The 25,374-nt window shown below is 37.5% G+C and overlaps 1 protein-coding gene across 7 annotated transcripts in view; it reads right to left on the reverse strand.

Moving 5' to 3' along the window:
• Positions 1-25,374, reverse strand: part of RUNX1T1 (RUNX1 partner transcriptional co-repressor 1) — a 148,297-nt gene that overhangs the window by 97,213 nt on the left and 25,710 nt on the right. The window contains exon 1 of one of the 7 annotated variants that reach the window (XM_087961990.1): positions 1,888-2,162. The exons of the other annotated variants lie outside the window; for them this stretch is intronic. Within the exon in view, the coding sequence (XP_087818116.1) occupies positions 1,888-1,894 (7 nt within the window). The 5' untranslated portion in view covers positions 1,895-2,162. Of the gene's footprint in view, positions 1-1,887; positions 2,163-25,374 lie in introns of those variants that run through there. 7 annotated transcript variants of the gene reach the window in all.

A 25,374-nucleotide genomic window follows, 5' to 3' on the forward strand; every position in this document is an offset into this window, starting at 1 on the left:
CAAGTGCAAGATTTTCTAACACTCAGAGCTAACATTAAGACTCTCTCTTCCCAAAGCCTCACTCGTATATCATTTTTGTTTCCAGTTAAAAAGTCTGCTGGAAATTAAAATTTTATGTAATTATTAAATTCTACCCACTGATAAGTCTCTATAGAAACAATTGGAGTTCCACCCCTTTGTATTAAAGATGCATGGTGATTTAACTAGTAGGTAAATTAAGTAATTTGAGAGCCAATGACTTATTAAGTTTAAAGATACAGATACTGTATATAGATATGCACATGCTTTAGACGCTCTGTGACAGTTTAAGCATCACAAAACTATTTATTTCTAAGACCGTCTTTATAACAAACATAACATTCCAAAGAAGCATTTACAGTTTATATATCCCTACATGCAAAACTCCTATAGAAAACATTGCAGCCTTTCAATGTGAAGGATCACTGCAGTCACAGCTATGTAACTAATTAAGATTACTTTTCTCAGAATATAAGATCTGCACATTATCACTTCCAGACAAAGAGTTAAAACTGGTATTTTCTATCTTTGGTTGATATTTAGTCAAATTAATTTGCCTCTATCTCTGCACCAATTCTCAGCCTTGTACTATAAGCACATACATTCTCACTTTCTTGATTTGGGACTGCAATTGTGACAAAAAAAAACCAGTGATAGAAATGACCAGGAATACACATCCTAGAGGAAAATAAATTCTTCAAACACTGGCAATACCTACATACAACTGTGGTCAAAGCAAACTGGCAGATACTATTTCAAAACACCATCTGTGATGGGTACACACTCTTCAGCCAAGACAGCATCTTTTCTTTTCCCCCTCCCTACCTAAAATAACCAATCAGTTGTAGAATCACTCACTGTATATATATATATATATATATATATATATATATATATATATATATATATATATATATATATATATATATATATATATATATATATATATATATATACTAATTATCATGACATGAATATGTTGCAAATATACATGTACATTGCAAAATGCACACTCAAAAGATTCCATTCTTCCTTCGTTTACAAAAGATTCTCTTTTCCTCTCACACACACATACTCCCCCCTCCCTCAAAAAAAATCCCTTCACATAATTTACTCGACACCAATGAAATATTTCCACTGGCAGTACCATTTATCAATTAGGCAAGAGGTCAAGGTCCAAGGATAATATTTTCAGGAGGAAACTGACATGCTAAAAATTTCCACTTCCATAACAGTTTCACTCATTCAGCAGATATGCAATTTTAAGGAGATGTTAAGGAGAAACACGGTTCCACTATTCAGCTGCTGCTTGTGAAAGACAGCGGGTTGGTTTTAAGTGCAAAATCAGAAGCAATTTGTTATATTCCATCTCATTTCAGGTCTCTAACACAAACAGCTTTTCCAAAAGCTCATTGTAAGGACTTTCCTCGCGATTACACAAGTCTTCCTTCCTTGATGTAAGATTCACAGATAAAAGAATATAGTCAAACATAAGAAATAAAACCCATTTTCTCATCACAAACTCACTGAATCGTGCATCCACAGGCAGACAGGCTGGCCACTGCGTTTTCTTCCTTTAATTTTCAACATTGCAATTTATTATACCCTAAATAATCCTTTTCTCTCTCTATCTCTATCTGTATCTCTCTCTCTCTCTCTCTCTCTCTCTCTCACACACACACACACACACTCGCTAACACACTTTACACAGCCCGCTGCAAATAGGATGCAATTCACATTTCAAACTATTCTTTGCGTATGCCAACCTCAAAGTCTCCAGTTTATCTGTCAAAAAAAATCTGTCCATAAAATGATTAGTGCTTAGAAGAAAAATCAAGGAAGAACGAAAGGGGAAGGGGGGTCACTTACCAGGCATTATGAATAAAACAGAGCCACAGTAACCGATTCTCTCCTAAAGGCGAGGTTATTTAGGTCTCAGTGCCTCCTGTTCTGGAATGAACACAGAGAAACAAGGAGGGCCATCCTAACTGATTGTGCCTCTGTAGCTGGAAGCAGGATGCTGGGCGCATACATTTGCAAAGACAGATGGAGAGCTGACACTCTGTATTGCACTTGGAGCAGAAATGTGAATGATGACAGGAGCACATGTGGCCTTGAACCTAACCCCGTCTCTTCAGGCAGAACAATGACAGGGATGGGTGTGCAAATTATCACAGTCCCCCCCCCCCCAGCTGACTTCTTCTACTGTACCTTTCATGGCAAGTTCCAGAGGACCAAAAGAACAGATAGCAAAATGCAGAGTGATAAAGCTGAACACTGAATTATTCATTTTCTCCCTCTTTAAAAGTTAACCCTTTCTTCCAGAGAAAGCATCTATTAAAAACCTGCACTTCCTTCTCTCTTTCTCTGCCCAATTAATGGCTATAAAATGTTAAAAGGGGAGGGGGGAGCTGAACCTGGATTGCTAATTTTAAAGTGCAGAAGGAATTGGCTTAAGCATGCAGGTTTATTTTTCAGGGAAAGGGGAATAATTTTGCTGTTGAGATATGTTTTTTTTATCACTGTGAGCGGAGTATCAAAATCACTCCTTTTGTCAGGCTCTCAATGGTATGTATAAAATAGAACACACTTAAAGGCAGTCCAGTTTCATTTTACCACAATGCATTTAATCCCCCTGGGATTCTAGCATTGATACGCTCCAAACATTTGTAGCTTACTCTCCCCTCTACCTTGCATATCAAACTGTGGGAGATGTAAACAAAAATCTTCCCTGCAAAGCTTTTCTCAAAAGCTAAACAATCGTGTTCTTCCCATTTTTTTTTATTTCTGCGCATCTCTTAAATGTTTATTCTTTCCATGAATAACATATGCCTGACTAGGTTCAATGCACTCTTCCTTATTAAGCTTTAATGGACACCATGATACATAAAACTACAAGTCTTTGTTACAGTGCTTTATCTAAAGCCGCCTATTTTCTTCTCAGCAGTCTGTCTTCTGTCCTTTGTAAAGCATCCTCTGCTTCATAGGCGACACAGAAGCTTGATCCTCATATACTTTCCACAATGAATTCAGGCTTACGCAAAATTCTAAGCAAGAGGAAAAACCAACTCTATTCACTCATCCACTATCCCCGCCTATTAAAAAAGCAAAAAAAAAAAAAAAATACCTCATCTTGTTTCCAATTTTAGCTCCATTCAAACAAAGCCATATTGCTGCATTCTCTCTAAACATTTACTCAAATTTATATGTTCATGTCAATATACCAGGGGAAAAAAGAGATATAAATATGTCCACTTTATAAAGGAATGTTCTGGACCTAACAAAATGTAATCTACTCAGTATGTGTTGTATTCATTGTCTTTTTCTTCAAGGAAGGAAGGAAGGAAGGAAGGAAGGAAAGAAAGAAGGAAAGAAAGAAAGAAAGAAAGAAAGAAAGAAAGAAAGAAAGAAAGAAAGAAAGAAAGAAAGAAAGAAAGAAAGAAGGAAGGAAGGAAGGAAGGAAGGAAGGAAGGAAGGAAGGAAGGAAATATAAGTAGGAATTGTCTAATGAACTACTTGGCACTTTGAAGCAAACTGATTATATTTGCTATTGATCATGTATTAAATGATGTACTATACTTTCAAGCAAGCAGGGGAGGGAGGGAGGGAGGCAGAGAGAGGGGGGAGGGGGGAGGGAGAGAGAAGTCTACTGCTGAATTTGTGGTATTTGTTTTTAAAGAAAAAATTGTACAATATTTCCTCAATGTCAACCGTAAGAACATAATGGTATTTATTTGGAGGACAACAGCAGTCAGATGTCGAATGTATACAATTCTGAGGGATGTAGGAAATGAGAACAAAACTCTTATAAAGCAAAAAGTGTTACAGACATCATCAGCTAACCTGAAAAGAAGAAAGCAAAAGAGAACACAATGATAATATTTATGCAGTAAAGTGTTTAAGAGAGACCACTATTTCTTTATTTATGATTTAAAAGCAAACACATAAGACTATGCTTCAGATGTGAGTAGGCAGGGGGCATTTTTGCTAATGGAAAAGCAGTGTTTCATCACTGCACAAGTAAGGCAGATGTAGCTTTAGAAACAGAGGAGAAAAGAATGGGTCTAAAAGTACTACCACATTTAAATAAAATAGAATTCTATTCAATCTTAAAAGTGGGTCAATATCAACACATTTTAAATCCTTAAACTATGGCTCAGAACATTGAATGCTACCATATGCTGTGTGATTATGCATCTTTTCTATGTGTAAAAAGGCTTTTTAAGCTGTTATCTGACTACAGTAATTGCCATTTAAATTGATCCACGTCAACAAAAACTGGATCCCTAGAGATTCTCACCTAGAAGACTACTTATGGAAGGGGGCTCACAGAATGCCTGTACATCTGAGGCCTACTTCAGCATTTTCTCAAGCAGCCAGATGCAGAATAATATACTTGCCCTGCCACCCCCTCCCATATTTAATACCCAAGCAACTCATTTGCCAGTTCTCCTTAAATACTTCTAGATTTTTAAATTTTTTAATGCACTTGAGCAATGCTGTAACAGTTTTTATTCAACTTAACATTTTGTTTTCCATGAAATGAACCTTAAATAAGCAACAACAATTAAGATCATCTGAATAGTGATTAACAGTTCTGAAAACTATCAGTATTCCTTGCCTGATTTGCACAGAATCCCCTCATCAATACAAGAAACTAAACATATTGCTTTTTCTTGCATGCAGAGAAATGTAGTGTACTTACAAAACTATAATGTCACAAAATTATCCACAGGAGAGAATATTCCCACAAGCTAGAGCCTTAAGCCTATAACTTCTTGTGCAATCAGGTGTGCTGAAATTAATGTAGGCATAATAAAACAATATGCAGGTCAGGATAGTGGCCTGTAGCTTTAAAACAGACTCTTCTCCTCCTTGTGCTTATACTAACTTACTACAATAGATGAAAGTCCCTTGAATTGCATATATAGTTGATGAACGTTCTTTGTTATCAGCAGCTATGGAAGAAAATGCTTTTCTGAGGGTCTTTCCAACTTCCCCTCTCTTCTCACAGACTGTTGTGATACACTGTGACTTCACATAGCCACTATTAAGTGAGTTAATTCAAAGGCATTGAAACCTCATTGATCCTAATTGAAAGCAATACAGCCAACCAAATAGTTTTCTATCCCATCTGTTCTGGCCTGCCACCAGCTATTCAGTTCAAGACAATTAATAGTTTCAGATAGTCTGACTGACCCAATAAAGGCACTCATTTAAGCAGGACTGCATTAACAAAGTGAAAAACCTAGGGCAAAATGGGTTCAAATGGAGCATTTTACTCCTACTTGGCATTAACAAAGCTGGATAATGCTTATTCTGACTTTTTATGTGCAAGGCTTGATAAACTGAATGAGAAGGCACTCAATGATCAGGCAACGAGCACTGATGAATGGTCATTAGGACACCCCCTCATCTAGAGGCAAAGCTACTCCATGAAGTAGCATGCCAGTTGAAAAGAACAGACTCTGTAATCTTCACTCACTTGTTCCATTTTCCTACTCAGGCCACTGGCCACCAAATGAGGCTGACATATTGGAAAATAATATTTTATGGGTGACCGACGAGTGAAGAAAGAAGCATTCATTGGACTTTTGAATTCTGATCTGCTAGGTTTTGTCAGATCCCAAAGATTGGATTTTTCCACTCAGCTGGAAGTCATCAGTGTTTTCACTAGAAATTTTACTGACAAGGCAAACCCACCTAACAGATGAAGTGTTGAGGGGGGTTTTTTTGTGTGTGTGGAGAAATTCCTTTTGGACACTTTCCTAACTTTATTCATTAGACTGTCAATGTGATGTACAGTAAACACAGTATCAAATGAAATCATCTATTAATGTCTTGCACTGAGTGACAGTATTTCCTATTATATTTCTCTAGCAAATTTCTAAGTCACTTTCCTCTCGTTAAAAAACATTGAAAACAGTTTTCCAGTAATGTGTTTTGTCTTATTTCATATTAAGATGAAAATTAGATGTGTCACACCTTTTGCAAAAGATTAATCTGTGTGTAAAGACCTGCATTTAGATATCATAACTGTACTCAAGTTAGAGCACAAATGTTCCAACAGAGATCAGAGATTCAAATAATTGATTTTCTTCTTAGTCCTGCCATGACGCAGTACCTACACTAAACCTTTAACAAAGACAATTTTCTTTCCACTAAAAAAAAATCATTAAAATAATTCATGATGACATGTGATTTGTGTTTTCAATTTGTATCTTGAAGAAAAAAGAATGATGACAACACTTTGCCACAATACTTTATTTCTTGAAAAAGTACCTATGTTTAGAGACTAGCGAATGTATATATTTTTGTATTGCTGGGGGGGGGGGGTTTCTTTTCTTATTCTCAATATGCTTTGGGATAGGTGGTTCAGAAAATCCTCATATATAATAATCTTAAAAGAGGTCCTAAGTATTAAATGTACACATATACAGATATCTTAGAAGGAGGGCAACATTGGCCATGATGGTGACAAATGTCAGCATCATAGCAACCTGGCTGCATACTGAATATAATAAATAAAATCTAAATCCAATTAGTGAAGTTATGTAAAATTAGCACACAAGATAAAATTATACACACCTAATTCAAGGCATTTCAAACTGGAAATAAGCTACTGTCCGAAGACATTCTACAAGTAACATAAATACGTATTATGAATAATCAATTACTATCTTGCAATTCACTTTGCAAACCGAAAAGGGACTAGAGATACATCTTTTCAATGAAACCAGTGCTATACCTTCAACGTTATATTCAATCATAAATATATAATAAAAAATACCTGTAACCTATCATACAGACTTCCATATAACCAATGTAGCTAATTAATGTCCAGAAATCTTATTCTGAGCACAGATGTAATAATCTCTCAAATGATTTGAATCTCTTATACCTGACATTAAAACCAATCCATTGTTGTTTCTTTATACATCCATACATAGAAACAAACACCTTTGGTATGCTCAATGCATTATAGGTTCCAAAAGGGAATACCGTAATTCCTTTAGATAAATATTAGACCTCCACTTATCATTATATTTTTTTAAAGGAGCATTTTGATGTGTTTTCACCCTTTTTTGGAGGGGATTGCAATAGAACAGTGAACTCTTTTTTTTTTGGTCCCAGTGTCATCACCTCCCCATTCTGACAGAGAGAGCGGGTTAGTTTTGTTAAAATGCAAAGGGTTGATAGCATATGCTCCAATGAACTTTCCCTCCTCTCAGTACCACAGACAAAAACCTGCAGCTCTGGCAGCCATCTGGACAGATTTTTCTGAATACTCGCTCCACACCACACCGCAAGCAACATTTCAGAGCTCCAGAGCTCTGTGGAACCATTCATGAGATACCAATTTCATTCCCCACCCCCGTTTTTTTTGTTTTGTTTTGTTTTATTATAACAAACAAATGCTAAAAGGGATTGTGGGCAGCATGTTTAAAGGGAACAAAAAGACTTCAAAATTCTCCGCATATGGCCACCCGAGTTCCTAACTTTTACTTCATGCTAAAGATTGTTTAAAATTTAGAATTATCTGTGTATATGTGGGAGAAAGGGAGGGAGAACAACAGGAAGGCGGAAGTGATAGAATCCATATATTAACATATCCAATTGGATTCCAAAGAAAATAACCTATGTCAGCCAAACTTGGACCTTTTTATGACAAATACTCTACAGAAATATCTCTGTACACAATTACCTATTTGGGTGGAACTGCTTTTTCTTATATCAACTGTTGCCTGTTTGTAATGGAGTGAGAGACGACTTTCAACGATCATATTTAACCTCAAAAAGCTATATATTTAGATGAAATTGAGGCAGAGAGGTTATTAATTGGTTTGAAATAGTATGCCTTGCTAAAGAATCACTAAACTAAATGAATGCGGGGAAGCAAACCATCTGATATCAATTTTTACTTTGAATATATTGCTCTTTAGAAGGATTTTATTGTTCTAAACTTAAAAGACGGCTTTACTCTGAGTAGGATCTTGTGTTTCAGTTGTACACAGCTCTTTATTAAAAGAGATTAAGACATTCTTCATAAAATCCACCAGGTGGAGCAAATATGCAACACTATAGAGCTCTCTACATAAATTCAGATGACTAAACTACAGTAATACTATAAGGAGAGACTGCTACTTAAGGAACACTTTTTCCTTTTCAACTTCTTTTACTATTTAATATATCCATTAGCAATACTCTAGAGCTGCTAATTTACACACCAATGTTATCCAAATGCTTTGGTTAGTGGAATTTGCCTCACTGGAATAGATTTCTCATCACTTGTCTTTAAATTATCCCAGCCCGAAGTCCCAGGCTTTGGGAAGTGGTTATGGTTGAGTTACTAGCCTACACTGCAGAAGATAGAAAGAAAATAAATGCCATTCTCTCTCCTCAATTAAAGGAGAACTTTCCAGCAGTTGTTGATGGTTGGAATAACAATAGCAATAACACTTAGACTTATATACCACTTTATAGTGCTTTACAGCCCTCTCTATGCGGTTTACAGAGTCAGCATATTGCCCCCAACAATGGGTCCTCATTTTACCCACCTCGGAAGGATGGAAGGCTGAGTCAACCTTGAGCCTGGTGAGATTCAAACTGCCAAACTGCAGGCAGCTTGCAGTCAGCAGAAGCAGCCTGCAGTACTGCAGTCTAACCACTGCACTACCACCCTCCTGTACACATATCAACCAGAGTGTTGCACCATTTTTCCTGTAATTCTGAGTAATATGAAAATATCAGGTGCATGCCACCTGGTGTGTAATGCTTGTTTAAGGTTCCTCAAACAGATAGGTCTGGATTAGTGAAGTTAGAGAATCCCACAAACATTAGCTGAATTTGTACTACACTGCTCAAAAAAATAAAGGGAACACAAAAATAAGACATCCTAGATCTGAATGAATGAAATATTCTTATTAAATACTTTGTTCATTACATAGTTGAATGTGCTGACAACAAAATCACACAAAAATTATCAATGGAAATCAAATTTAGCAACCCATGGAGGTCTGGATTTGGAGTTACACTCAAAATTAAAGTGGAAAAAAATACTACAGGCTGATCCAACTTTGATGTAATGTCCTTAAAACAAGTCAAAATGAGGCTCAGTAGTGTGTGTGGCCTCCACGTGCCTGTATGACCTCCCTACAACACCTGAGCATGCTCCTGATGAGGTGGCAGGTGGTCTCCTGAGGGATCCCCTCCCACATCTGGACTAAAGCATCCCCCAACTCCTGGACAGTCTGTGGTGCAACGTGGCATTGGTGGATGGAGTGAGACATCATGTCCCAGATGTGCTCAATTGGATTCAGGTCTGGGGAACAGACGGGCCAGTCCATAGCATCAATGCCTTCGTCTTGCAGGAACTCCAGCCACATGAGGTCTAGCATTGTCTTGCATTAGGAGGAACCCAGGGCCAACAGCACCAGCATATGGTCTCACAAGGGGTCTCACAAGGGGTCTGAGGATCTCATCTCGGTACCTAATGGCAGTCAGGCTACATGGAGGGCTGTGCGACCCCCTAAAGAAATGCTACCCCACACCATTACTGACCCAGTGCCAAACCGGTCATGCTGGAGGATGTTGCAGGCAGCAGAACGTTCTCCACAGCATCTCCAGACCCTGTCACGTCTGTCACATGCTCAGTATTAACCTGTTTTCATCTGTGAAGAGCACAGGGTGCCAGTGGTGAATTTGCCAATTTTGGTGTTCTCTGGCAAATGCCAAATGTCCTGCACGGTGTTGGGCTGTAAGCACAACCCCCACCTGTGTACGTCAGGCCTTCATACCACCCTCATGGAGTCTGTTTCTGACAGTTTGAGCAGCCACATGCACATTTGTGGCCCACTGGAGGTCGTTTTGCAGGGCTCTGGCAGTGCTCCTCCTGTCCCTCTTTGCACAAAGGCGGAGGTAGCGGTTCTGATGCTGGGTTGTTGCCCTCCTATGGCCTCCTCCACGTCTCCTGATGTACTGGCCTGTCTCCTGGTAGCGCCTCCATGCTCTGGACACTACGCTGACAGACACAGCAAACCTTCTTGCCACAGTTCACACTGATGTGCCATCCTGGATGAGCTGCACTACCTGAGCCGCTTGTGTGGGTTGCAGACTCCGTCTCATGCTACCACTAGAGTGAAAGCACCGCCAGCATTCAAAAGTGACCAAACCATCAGCCAGAAAGCATAGGAACTAAGAAGTGGTGTGTAGTCACCACCTGCAGAACCACTCCTTTATTGGGGATGTCTTGCTAACTGCCTATGCTTTCCACCTGTTGTCTATTCCATTTGCACAACAGCATGTGAAATTGATTGTTAATCAGTGTTGCTACCTAAGTGGATAGTTTGATTTCACAGAAGTGTGATTGACTTGGAGTTATATTGTGTTGTTTAAGTGTTCCCTTTATTTTTTTGAGCAGTGTATTTGAAGTGCTATTTCTATGGGAAATATGTTAAATGGTTTCAGCTTGACCAAAAAGTCCATGAAAGTCTTCAAACATATATGTTTAATATGTATTTCATGTTGATAAAATATTCAGCGGTGGTATTCAGCAGGTTCTGACTAGTACTGGAGAACCAGTAGCGGAAATTTTGAGTAGTTTGGAGAACCAGCAAATACCACCTCTGACTGGCCCTGTCCCCATCTATTTTCTGCCTCTCAAGTCCCAGCTGATTGGCTGGGTCTTCTTTTGTTGTCCTGCACAGGAGAACGGAGCTGGAAAGCAGGTTAGTGGGGTGGGGAGGGAACGGGGATTTTACAGTATCCTTACCCTGCCACACCCACCAAGCCACACCCACAGAACTGGTAGAAAAAATTTTTTGAATCCCACCACTCGAAATACTGCAGTAAATGATAAAAAGAATGTACACCTATTTTCAATTTACAGTTGACAAAGTCACAGAGTAATTATAGAAAGCAAAATAATAATAATAATAATTACTGAAGATTCAGGCATTCCAACAGCATCCTATTTTAGCATTGCTATGATCACATCCGTACCATTCAGTTATATCTATTTTTTTCTGTAATTTTTTTCCTGTAAATTAATAATGAGACTCTTCTTTTAAAAATTTGTACTGTTTTCCTCTAATGGAATCTTTCTTTTTTCCATATTCCATATTTTTCCACAAGAAGATTAGTAACGGTCTAAACCCCAACTGTAATTGTGCACTTGCAAGCCTCAGCGGTGCACAATTCACGCTAAATCAAATAGTCACATTATTCAAACTCACACTAATTGCAACCCTCCTGTACACATATCAACCAGAGTGTTGCACCATTCTTTCCTGTACTTCTGAGTAATATGAAAATATTATATGATAGGTATCATCTTAGAGTAAACATAATTCCCTAAAGGACGATCTTTAACTTTGGCTCTTACCTTTTACTATGAGTGTCTTCGTTACAATTTTGGCTTGTCAAATTACTTTAATGGTGTCACAAAAGCTTCTCAAGTCACATCTGTAACTCATCCTAACTCATTTAAGAAACATATAGCTTTTGTCAAGGATTTATTTATTGATTTCTCAAATTCATACAGGTAATCTTTGACCTATGACCAAAACTGGGACCAAAATTTCTGTTGCTAAGTATGGCAGTTGTTAAGTGAGTCATTCCTGATTTTATGACCCTTTTGCATGGCTGTTCATCAAATTGCTGCAGTTATTAAATGAATTGTGTAGTTATTAAGCAAATCCAACTCTCCCATTGACTTTGTTGTCAGAAGTTGGCTAGGAAGGTCGCTTATGGCAATCATGTGACCCTGGGATATTGCAACCATTGTAAATATATGCTGGTTGCAAAGTGTCCAAATTTTGATCCAAATTGGCGCTTCTGCAATGGTCGTAAGTTCAAGGACTAGTTGAAAGTCACTTTGTTTCAGTGCCGTAACTGTGAACTGTCGTGAAATGGATGGTTTCAGTCGAGGACTATCTGTATAGTAGATTTGCTTTACTGATGGCAAGTATTGTGGACACCTTGATGGAAATATGCTTGATGAAATCAGATTTGACCTAAGGTAGCAGAACAGTACTGTAGTATACTGTAATAAAATATGGGGAGAACAAAGTCACAATAAATTAAACTGGCACATCGAGGCTCCTCCCAGATAAACCTCCTTGTGCAGTGGTTGGGAGAAAATAATCAATAACCTATGATATGGATTGTGTTCTATATACACTTTCTCCACAACAACCCCTCAGTTTACGTCATTTGCTAAAATTTCTGCATGCGAGGTAAGCCAATTGTTGCCTTCTGGCTGCTGACATTTTTGAGGAAACACTTCTTATTGGATAGTCCCTTGTTTGCTTTGACTTCTGGAATTGTGGGTGCTCCATAACTGGAAGTTTTCAAACAAAGGTTGGGTGGACATTGATCTGGAAATTTCCTCCCTAAACAGTGGTTTGGATTAGACGACCTTCAAAATCTCTTGCAACTCTAGGATTCTATGAAGAGCAGAAAGTAGCACAGGCTTGATTTCCTCCAGAATCCCTGAAGCTTTATCTGACCATCCCCAAGAAGTCTAGAAGGGTCTTGTAACATAGGTGACTAACAATGAAGCTTCTGCTTGAGATTATTCACAAGTGGCTCTGGTTGCTTGTACCTGTAACTCTTAAAGGTACTCAGTATCATGAACTGTGGCATCTTTCTGGTCTCCTTGTAAATCTAGGGTCAACCATTTTACAATTGTTCTATTCCTTCCTGAGTGGAATCACTGAGTCAGTGATTATGAGGAGGATATACTTATACTTAGCTATACTTATGATTGCTGCAGTGTTTTGTACCCCAGGGCTCAATGTTTTCTTCATGTCATTTAACATTTACATAAGACTGCCAGAAAAGGTAATCTGGTGTTTGACGTAAAATATTTTCTGGCTGGCCCAGAGATTAAGTGAAGACTTTAGTAACTTGAGACTGCATGGAACAACAACAACAAAAAAAAAAAAAAAAAGAAGTTCTCTGAAATTGACTTGGCTTCTCCCATCCCAAGATGAGTTTGGGTACTGAACTTGTGGTGTTGTTGGGCTACTATAATGTGAGTGCTGGGTGCTATTTTAATGAAGGTTAATAGATATAAGATGATTATTTTTATTAGGGATTTAAAGGATACCTTCTTTTTTATGTTTGTACGTTATATTGTAGTAAACTATCTCCAGTCTTTTATTAAGTAACATCAAAATTATAAGAAAGAAGTATTTTCCTGTAAGTCTCGATTATTTGACATTTTCTTGAACACACCTATCACCAAGACTAAGTCTATTGAATAAAGGTCAGACATGGCAATCCTACAAGCCTTTTTAGAATATGCCGTGTTTCTGGTACCACTAAGGAATCCAAGGATCCTGTGAAGGCAAAACACCGCAATAAAATTGAGGCTCAGATAGTGGTGGCATTTAGCCGGTTTGTGCTGGATTGGGCGAACCGGTAGCAAGGATTTGGCATGGGTTGCTGAACTGGTAGTAAATTCTGGCTGGCCACACTCCCGACCCAGATGCCCTCCCACGCGATGCTCGCTTCACCCCGTCCACTTGACGTTTGCCTAAGGTATTTTCTTTTTCTTTTTTCTCCCAACAATCAGCCGTACTTACGATCAGCTGTGCCGGGATCCCCCTTGTGAGGCCCAGGAAGGCAAAAAATTGAGGGGGAACTCAGCGCCCCCCTACATTTTTTGCCTTCCTGAGCCTCAGAGGAGCCTTATGGGAGCAAAAATGCCCCCCGAGGCTCTTATAAGGCCAGGAAACTCCCAAAATGGAGCATGGAGGGGTGCTGCATGCCACTCCCATGTTTTTTTTTTCTTCCTGAGCCTTAGAGGAGCCTTATGGGAGCAAAAATGCCCCCCCCACCAGAGGCTCCTCTGAGGCCCAGAAGGCCCAAAAATGGGTGGGGGGTGATTGCAAAAAAGCAAAAATAAAAGCCATGCCCACCCAGTCACATGGCCACGCCCACCAAGCCATGCCCAGAGAACCGGTAGTAAAAAAAATTCAACCCCACCACTGGGCTCAGGTATGTTGGCATTCGTTCTGCCATTTCCAGTTAGCTTTTCTTTAAAAAATATAGTTAACTTAAATCCACTCAAGAACTATTTCCTCCTCCTTATTCTACAGTACTGCACGCTCTTTCAACCAAGCCTTCCTCATCCCCAAATGAAGGCAAACAAACCAAAGATACTGAAAAATAGTTTTTATATAGGGACATTAATTTTAATCTCACAGTAGGGCATCTGTGCTTGTTTGTGGCATAAACAGAGCACCTTAAAGAGTAATAAGATGCCACACTTGTAACCTTCAATGAACGAACAATCCATTTTTAAAATACAGCAAAGTCAGAATCTAACAAAGATCTACATTACCTCAATATGGATTTGCTGTGTTTATTTAATAGCAGGGGGAAAAGTCTTTTACACTGCACTATGTTTTTTCCCCACAAATATTTTTTTTTCCTGCAGGATTACAAGAATTGATTAAGTTTAGCATCGACTAAACTAAAAAAGGGATTGAGAAGCCAACTCGCCAACATGCTGTGATGTTGTAGCAGAGGTCAGCAATACACCAAGGCCAGAAATTATAAAAAGAAAGCATAAGCAGAGCCAACTCTTTTCCCCTTTTGAAAGAAAAAAAAAATTGGCCTTTCTGCCAGAGTTGTCAGCACTGGGAGAACAGCACCGGCAGGAACCTCACATTCCTGACCAAGCCCTCTTGTATACAATGCCTCCTGAATGAAAGGAACTAAAGCCCAACAGAGATAGCCGACTGTCAGGAACCTGCCCTGACGTTAGTACATTGACAGGGTTGCCTTTCCAGGATATCGGAGCAACAACCTGCAGCGAGAGATACTGGATTTTCACAGGCTTCCAGATTGGATGTTTTGCTCTTCAGGTAATTAAACAAGGAAGCAGGCGCTTGAAAGTACAAAACTCAGCCAGTGCAGTGGCTCCAAACTTCTACATATCAGCTTCCGCAAGAACTGCCTGAAGCGTCAACATAATCTTCTAGATATGTGTATTCTCTGAGTGACACAGAGGCACACCACTCTTCCTTCACTGAAGCAAATTTGCTAGTCTTTTCCAGAATTGTTCTAAGTAAGCAACTTTATGGTTTTTTTTTAAAATAGAGATGGGAAGTAACCCTGTATCAACTGGAAATAAATTAGCTCTCTAAATATGTAAAGAGTAAAGGATATGTAAAGAATAAATCATGAGAGTGATCTCTCCTGGACTGCAAAAATCTGAATGCTTAGGAGTAGATGTCAAATAGAGTTCTCACTATCTCTTTGATGCCACCTGGTGGTCATCCATATATTGAACACAGACATGGTTGCCAGCAGATCATGTTAACTTTAATGGATGTCATTATTGTTTTTTTCAAAATATCTGCCTCCTTAATTATTGTTAAACCTTATCATAACCCAGAGATGTATCATAGGAACAATAATTTAAACAAGACTTAGGAATGAACAGAATGTAAATACAGAATTTCCCTTTCTTTTTTGTTTCAAGTCTCTTTTTTTTCTCTCTCTCTCTCTCCCTCCCCCTCTCTCCCCTCCCCCCTCTCGCTCTGTGTTTGTGTACACACACACACACACACACACACACACACACACCAGATTTACTTGTACCCATACAGCAGAGATGTTTGAATTGTTTGATGCAGAACACATGGCTGGCAAGCAACACAGAAGCAAAGACTGGGAAGGCTTTGAAATTGATCTAATTTCCTACTGTTTAAAATGCCATGTGAAATAAAACATTTTTTAAAATTAAAAAGTGAGTAACATTCTGCTTTGTCTCAAGAATTTGTTGTATAGAACACAGGCTGAAAGACAAGAGAAGAGCAGTACAAAAGCAAGCTCGCTTGTCCATGTTCAACACAAAGAACATTAAATGAAAACAACTGACATGCTGCCAAATTCCTATAGAGGCAAAGAGATTCAAATAAATTGATTTCATGCCTCACACTGGCCTGGATCACTGAGCAGTGGTACAATATACTCAGAACTCTGTGTGAGGCAAAGCCTATTAATGGTATCAGACACTTACTATATTACCAAGAAAAATGCTTGCTCTCTCATGCACACATGCGGCCAAATCTGTTTCTAAAAAGAAGTAGAATAAATTAAAATAGATATTCATTTTATAAACTAAGGTTCCTTTCTCCCTTTGCCTACGTGATATCATCTTACAGGTTAACATATTTCTTTTAAAAGGTATGAATGTTTTAAAGGCAGTTTCTAACTGTTTTGAAGATGTGTTATGTTATATTCCCTACTTGCTCTAAGTAGCATTAAGCTGCAAGACCACTGCTATGGATTTTGCTTCCTTTGATGCAAAAGCACTGGAGATTGATGATACCCTACTTATGTTTACTTTACTTTTACAAGAAACAAATCAAACACGAGTGGGAAATGAAGAGTTTCCTAAGCCAGAGATGCTTCCCAGGCGGCACTCATTTCAGTGAGCATGAGATTAAAAATCCTGCTCTGATCCTCTACATCAGAAATGGTATTCAGCAGGTTCTGACCAGTTCTGGAGAACCAGTAGCGGAAATTTCGAGTAGTTCAGAGAACTGGCAAATACCACCTCTGACTGGCCCCGCCCCCATCTATTCTCTATTCTCTGCTTCCTGAGTCCCAGCTGATTGGCTGGGTCTTCTTTTGTTGCCCTGCACAGGAGAACGAAGCTGGAAAGCAGGAGTTAGTGGGGTGGGAAGGGAATGGAGATTTTGCAGTAACCTTCCCCTGCCACACCCACCAAGCCACGCCCACAGAACCAGTAGTAAAAAAAAAATTGAATCCCACCACTGCTCTACATGCCTTCAGACACCATTTCTGAAGTTTCTGCTGCTACCCTTTCTAATATATGGATAAGTTTTCCCCTTTTCAATTGTTAGACCTATTGGTAAAATCATCTAGAAATTACAAATAACTAGTAATCTGTCCTAAAAAGAAAACATTGGGCAACGATATTCACACAAAACAATCAAAATATAGGTATGTGGTAATAAGGTAACACCAACACAAGCCTTTGGAATTCCAATCTGGATCAAAATTTAGACTCACCAACCTCTGGAATTGAGTACAAGGAAACAGGTCCTTCAATATTTAGAGGGAAATTCAAGTTGTCTTACATTCAATAATTGTGTGAAACAGCTCCTGATGTTTATGGTCTTGATGTGGAGGGTGTGCATTACATATCGTCTTGGATTAACAATGGAATGGTAACACAAAGGCCCACACTAACAAGACAAGAAGCCAAAACAATAGGACTTCACTATAAGTATTGGATTTTCAAGAGATAGTTGTTACGGAAACACTCAAATGTACTAGCTCTCTGGTTATCATTGTGTCATGTTTTTAATGCAGTATTGACTCAACACAATCCATTTTATTCTTTAAAAAAGCAACAACATAAAACTGGCAGAATTAAGGTGGGTCATAAGATCTCTTAAAGAGATTCCTAGGAACACCCTGAAAAATTCGCTTTAATTGCTCAAGTGAAAACAATTGATTTCTTATATTCCACACTGACTACAACCACAAAACTATGGAGACTTCAGTACAGGTTGTCCCCTACCACAATTGAGCCCAAAATTTCCATTGCTAATCAAGACAGTTGCTCAGTGAGTTTTACCCCATTTTATGATCCTTTTTGCTACTGATGTTAAGTGTGAAAATGGTTATAAGTCACTTTTGCAGTGCCATTGTAACTTCAAGCAATCACTAAAGACATGGTTTTGAAGACTACCTGTATTATTTTACTCAAATTATCAGCTATCTTTATTATTTCTTTTTTACAGCCATTGAACAAGCTTATGGCTCTAAAACAAACTTGAATACTCTGAATCTCCAACACCATTCCTCGTGGGTTTTGTTATACATTTATTGTCCTACTGTGATTCTAATCCATTTTAATATGCTTGTTGTTATATATTTTTATGAACCAAGTTATTAGCTCACAGATAGGGAATCAGGTAAATGTAATAGCAATAGCACTTAGATTTATATACTGCTTTACAGTGCTTTTACAGCCCTCTTGAAGCAGTTTACAGAGTCAGCATATTTTCCCCAACAACCTGGGTCCTCATTTTACCGACCTCGGAAGGATGGAAAGCTGAGTCAACCTTGAGCCTGGTGAGATTCGAACTGCCAAACTGCAGGCAGCCGGCAGAAATAGCCTGCAGTACTGCACTCTAACCACTGCACCACCGCAGCTCAAAAGCCTTGTTCCACATGTAACATGTTTCAGCTACCAGCGTCTTTAAAACTTATTTTGAAACTGTATTTTCTGCATGAGTTGCTATATATGCAATTAACAACTATCACAATCCACCAGGATACTTAAAGCAATTAAGAAGTTGCTACATGAATACTTGAGCCTAATTCAACCATTATACTACTTTTAAATCTATTATTAATAGTAAAAGGAGCAAAAGCATATGTTAATTTTCCCTAGGGTCACTGATTATTTTTTAGGCAATTGTCTTTTCTTCTGCTCTAGGACAACTGATCAGAAAAGTTGTTGACAGAAAAGAATGAAAAGGGTTGATGTAGATAATGGGTAATATGCGTGTCCCATGTCGTCCTTTTATTTTAACAATAAGCCCTACACTGCTCATCTCCATATAACAGAAAGGAACATCCATCACTGCGCCCCAAACATCAGTCTTAATTAAGCTCACAATCTTTAGCCAATAATTGTAGCTTATTTATGTTATATTGCTTATTTGTGCAATTTGACAAGTCAGCAATGAATAAGGCTATTGTAGTAACGTATTATACAATTAGAAAGCCAGTTTAATGCAATGGTTAAAGGTACTAATATTAGAAACTAGAGTACTTTGAATTCTAGTCCTGTCTTAGGGAATCAGCTGGGTGATTTTGGGCTCCCTCTCAACCCTAGGAGAAAGGCAGTGCCACTTCTGCAAATGCTACCAAGAAAACTACTTAGAGATATCCAGGTAGTTGCCAAACTCAAGTTTTGTGTACTCCAGGTTCAGGAGTACATACTCTCAGGAGTATCAAACAGCATGGTTAAAAGTAAGGTTTTGCAATCAAAAACCTTTAAGAACATGAGGTTGTCCTACACTCTAGAGCCATTGTCCCACTAACACCAACTATATAACTACTACTAGGAAGAACACCCCAATGAGGGTCATGTGAACCCATATAACAAAAGATCCATTTTTAAAAAACATTATGGAATCTAACAAAATTTTATTTAAATTCTGAAGAAAGCAGTCCAGCAGAATAACGAAAAAATAAAATGTTTCATGTTTCCTTTTTCTTCAAATACTGTTTTCCAGCTGAATTCTTCTTATTTTTAATATATGTTTTATATAATGTGTTGACTCTATTTTGTTTGTACTTCTGAATTTGGCCACTAGCCCAGCATTTTCTTATAGTCAGAGAACGGAAGTTGAACAGAATAGTCACCTCTTTAATTGTTCCATTTCAATCTGACTTACACAAACAAATGAATTGTGCTTGAGCCAGAAATCAGTTGTACTGAGAATCGCCGATTTTATGTACACTCCTGTAATATGGGAATAACTAGTGCCCTCCAATTATTTTGCAAAACAACTGCATTTAGCTTCAACCACCATGATTTTTAGTATTTCATTAAATCCCCATGCTTGCAAAAACAAAGAAAGAATGTACCACAAGCCAGGGAACATATATTATAGTTTGTTTAGAGATAACAACAAACTGTGGTTTGTCACTGAATAGGCCTTGGGTTTAGCTTGTCAACAAAATCAAGCTGTCCAAGATAAATCAAATATACAACAAAAGGGGTCAAGAGAACATACATTTCACTTCAGTTACTCCAAAACAAGGTTTACTATATAATCTGGATTCCTAGAATGTTATTTTAAAATTAAAACAAAATCACAGATACAATATGTGGGCATTTTTCTTTCTACATTTATTTTTGTTTCTACACTTATTTGTCCTGCTAATCACATTGACAATTTGAATCAGGTTTGCTCTATCCTTTTGTTTTGTATTGTGTAGATGAAGGGGGATATCTATTTATCCCTGTTATTGTTCATTACTAACATTTTAGAGATTTAGGACAACATCCAACTGACACTAGCAAGGACATAACTCATTCATTTCTCCATATTTCTGTAAAATAAATATGTGAAGGGAGGTTACTCAACATAATTACAACTGTAATTACTTAAAATTGTAAGTAAAATTACCATACAAAATATGGGCCTCAGAATACTAAAGGATGACTAAACATAAAGAAATGGTTGAATGGGATGATTAGTAGCAGTAATTTCTATGTACTAAATCAGAATATTTCTGCCTATACGTAAAGGCAGCTAGTTTGGTCTAGTGGCTAAGATTCCAGGCTAGAAGCCAGTGGGCTATAAATTATAGTCGTGGATTAGGTACAAACAGGCCAATTGGGTGACTTTGGGTCAATCTCTCTTGGGCAACTCCCAACATCAGACTCTGGCAATAAGCTAGTCAATTCCTGTTGACCAATCAATCACATATAATGACTAATTTTATTCTTACCTCTGAGAAGATGTGTAATTCATGAGTATAATGAATTTCTTAGAAACTTTTGAGTATTAGTTTTCCAAAATACCTTGAAATATTGTTAGATATCTATTCCAAAAGTTCAAACAAACATAAATCAATTTTAAACAAATATAAGCATCAACAAATTAAAACAAGTAAGAAATTAAATAATCAATAAATGCAGCTTATATAAAGAATAAGAACCTTTTATTAGGGGTCTAGGCAGTTCTGAAACCTCAACAAGGTACATTCACACCACACTAAGTCATAAATATTGACTTCCATTATTTTTTAAATTGCTGTATCTTATGCTGTATGTGTGTTCTATACCTAAATGAAACTAACCAGAAGGTGGTTTCATAGTTTGTTGTAGGTTTGCTTATGAAAATACATGGTTAATTACAACTGGAAGTATTCTGCAAAATAGATTACACTTCTAGCCCTGTATTGTTCTGTGGTGATATGTAAGAAGTAAATTAAACTTTGAATTTGAAATAGAAATAAAAACTATTATTGTTGATATAAAGATATTTCTCTGAACAAGCTCAGGTAAATTATAATACAATAATAAAGAGCCAGTTTGGTGTAGTGATTAAAGCACCAGAAACTGGGAGACCGGGAATTCTAGTCCCATTTTAAGCATGAAGCCATCTGGGTGACTTTGGGTCAGTCATTCTCTCTCTCAGTTTCTAGGAAGCACGCAATGCCAAACCACTTCTGAAAATCTTGCCAATAAAACTGCAGGGACTAGTCCAGGCAGACACCAGGAGTCAATACTGACTTACTGGCACACACATATAATAAATAAAATTCCTATATTGGGATTTTAATTCTCATTATTCTCCAAATTGCTTATTATTACGTCCACATTTTGTGTTTTTCCAGGCATACATGTGTGTTTTACTCTTTGTTGCCATATCCCTGTGAGGTGGCTTGGCTGAGAATGCAAGAGCTCTATTGCTGAGTAGGAAGGGATGTGAAGCTGGCTCTCTCCTATCCTCAACACAATGTCTATCTTATTATTTTTAAAGAAAAAAAGATAGGAATAGAAACCCTTCCAAGAACTGCAGTGGACAAGTAGTTTATAATAGTATAATTATTTTATTTCACCACTGAAAGTCTAAATAGCAAATAAGAAATAAAACAGTCTATGGGCCACCTTACTTGACCGTTTTACAGGTCTCTGGAGGAAGTAATACTGATATTTCAGGCTTGTTTCATCTCTGTTTTTCATTAGCAAGCAGATGAAATCTGATACTTAATCACACCACTGAAAGGGCAACTTCTTTAAAAATGTAAAGGAAATACATCCATTAAGCTAAACCTTGGAAGAAGGCTGCCGTATGCATTGTTCTTTCCTGACATGATTTCAAAGGCAGCATTACTTCTCAATTTGTCTTAAAATTTTTAGTTCAGTTTAAGATCAGTGGCCAAATTTCCCATCTCATAAGTGCCTACTAATGAGTAGATGCTTTTAGATAGGGACAAGCAACCTAAAGATTTTGCAAAAACAGAGCAACTTATTTTGCATTCTAGAGATGGGGAGGGGAAGGATTGTGTTTTAGCCTTTGAGGGCTGAAGGAAGTATGGCTATGGGTTTTCAAACTTTTTCAGACCGTGTAACTTCTTATTTAAAAAAAAATATTCTGGAACCACTGATCAAGGGAAAAACTCTAGTGCAGAGGTCTCCAAACTTGGCAACTTTAAGACTTGGGGACTTCAACTCCCAGAATTCTGGCTATGCTGGCTGAGGAATTCTGGGAGTTGAAGTCCAGAAGTCTTAAAGTTGTCAAGTTTGAGGACCCCTGCTCTAGTGATATAAAATTGGCTGTGTTCCAATGAGCTGCTTTTTTTTTAACTTAGAAGACCATCAACCTTTAGCAGAACCCTAGTGTTTTGTGGAATCCAATTTGCAAAATTCTGACATTGTCCAGAGAATAGGAAAAAAATATTTCTACTTTTTTTTAAGTTTTAAAAAAAAGTAAAAAAAAAAAGACTTTAAGATCATGTCTGTGGAGATTCTCAGTCATCCAGGTCATGGCTGTCACAAAAGTACTTTTTTTTTTTCTCAAGAGGCAACTGGACTTTCTAGTTTTTTTCTTTGAAGACATTTAGCTTCTCATCCAAGAAGCTGCTTCTTCTTTTATCAAAGCTGAAGAAGCTTCTTGGATGAGAAGTGAAACGTCTTCAAAGAAAAAAACCCAGAAAGTCCAGTTCCTCTTGAGGAAAAAAAAGCACATTTGGGACTTTTTTCAAGATCATGGAAGGAAATATACAAGGCAATTTATTTATCATCTAGCATGATGTATAAACTATCCAATCTTAAAGTATGCTTAGAAAAATATAACCACAAACTGTAATAAAATAGAAATAAACTACAAAAATCATTAACAGAAGCAAAACAAAACTCTTAAAAGCCATTGAAAGGGGATACATCTAGCTTCCTTCCCCAGTGACAAAAAGAAAGAAAAATGGTCAGATACAAATCTTTCCACAATCAGCTGTGCCACATGCAAGGCAGAGTAGAAAATACAAGATGGTGCATTCAATTCTGTAATTAAACACTAGGCTTTATGTGGGTAAAAAGGATTGGTCTATCATGGGGTCATTGCTGCAGCCCTGCAAACACCCCTCAACAACATTAAATTATTTCTAATTATTATTTCTATGGTGGGATCTTTGTGAACTAACCTTTGAGAAATAAAACTGAAAAATGTGCCATGGGAACTAGCAGTTTGCTACCAAGTTTTAGCGGCATGATTGCAGGGACTTCTAGTCATATCTATGATCTGAAGGTGGCCAAAATTTATTTTGAAAATCAAAGTTTTTTTGACCTTCAATTCAAAACTTTCTGAAATCTATTACTATAATCCAGATAAACCACTTGATTTTCCAACATATTGATTCACTAAAAGAGAAATAAAGATGTATTTCATTTTGCCTTGAAATAAATGGGATTTAAAGTGCCCCAGCAAAAAAAAAAGTTTACATAGAGCTTCAAATGATGGCAGAAGGCCAATATTCCCCAAAGAATCAGGCTTATGGAGAAAAGAAGATAGCGATAAGTGCTGGAGAAGATTCTTGTTGGGAATTTTGGCAGTTGTAGTCCCAACACTTCAGACAAACACCGGTTAAGGGAATGAGACACAAGACATTTTATATATTCGGCAAGTTCATAGATACGCACATATATCATTTGAAAAGAAATAAAAAACATTTGTAGGCTCGTCAACTAAAGTGAAATGATGGTGAAGATTTAGTAAGAAGTGGTCTGATTGAAATAAATATACTTTATGTAGGACTTCATGAAAATAAATGATTTGTGCCTTCCCCTTTTCAGAGATGTGGCCAAAGGGAGTCTTTGTAGCCTAAAAGGCAGGAAAAAAAAAATCTGAATTTTGCTTCCAAAATCCAAGACTGGCATTTTTTAATGGATGTATCTTATATCTCTTCTATTTTATCTACCTATATAGATCAAATGATACATTTAAAATATTGTTGCCATTTCAACTCCTTTAGAATCATTCATCATAACTCAAAGGTATATTTCCAAGAATGTCAAAAATATCTAAATCATAAAATGATTCCAACTTTGGAATCAGTTGTTGATGCTACCTTAAAATAATTTGTCTACAATTCCTTAGTGCAACTGGATCTATTTGTGAATAAATGGGTAGACATATAGTTTTAAAGAGCCATTCATATACATTGAAAACCTACAATAACTATGTTTGATAAGGAGGGAAATATGCCATCTCAAACATCCCACACGTACATATGCCACCTGCCACTCAAAGTATTCCTGTTCATTTTGTTGGCCCATATTGGATTTAATATTGATATACTAAGCATAAAATAGTCTTTAAGCCTTCATGCTTTCTTCACTGCTGTGCCATATACTGGAACTATCTCTAAGAACAGATGTGTAACACCATCTTTTTAAACTGTTTTTCAATTGTTCCTAATCCCCTTTTCAGCCTTTTTATTTCTTAAATGATTTCCTCAAATTAATAGCAATAAGACATATATCTCTTTACAGTGCTTTACATCCCTCTCTAAGTGGTTTACAGAGTCAGCATATTGCCCCTAACAATCTAGGTTCTAATTTTACTGACCTCGCAAGGATGGAAGGCCCAGTCAATCTTGAACAGATGAAAATTGAACTGCTGGCAGTTGGCAGAATTAGTCTGCAATACTGCATTCTAACTACTGCACCACTGCAAAGCTCTTAAAATTAAGAATAGCTTAAATAATCATGGTCAACCTTTTCTCCTGCATTCTCTCATTTTTTATTTTGTCCCTTGGGGAAAGGACCTAACATTCCAGATTTAAACTTTGATTGCACCAGGATATCACACATAGCTATACTTTGGCTTAAAAGCAAATCAGCAGAATGCTAAGATATACTGCTCAGACTATACATGATGGCTCTTTCCACAAGGAAGTGCAGTTAAAACCCTGTTTATGCCTTTATTTTTCTTTAGCAATCCTGGAAATTAGGATTCTGGAACAAACCAGAGAAAGAAGCCACAGAGAGAAAGTCTGATTGTATATGGATACTGTTGAAGTCTAAATCCAAAATTGGAGGGGAGGAAATTGCAGTCAGGGGCAAAGTGTATATGTTCATTACATATCTGTCTTCTTCCCCTCAATTGGGCATTTCACTCATTTGAGATAAAAGTAAATGGGCCATTTTCTTTTATAGTTCTCTTAAGTTTGCCATCAACAATCCAAAAGCTTTATGATGTTAGATACCAAATAATTTAGAAGGAGAAGAAAACATATAAGATAACAAGGAGATTTAAACACTCAGTTAAAAAACAAGAC

The sequence above is a fragment of the Notechis scutatus genome, chromosome 3, assembly GCF_049901735.1.
Source record: "Notechis scutatus isolate UNSWTSFEM ecotype Mainland chromosome 3, rNotScu1.2, whole genome shotgun sequence".
In the NCBI taxonomy this organism is placed as follows: Eukaryota; Metazoa; Chordata; class Lepidosauria; order Squamata; family Elapidae; genus Notechis; species Notechis scutatus.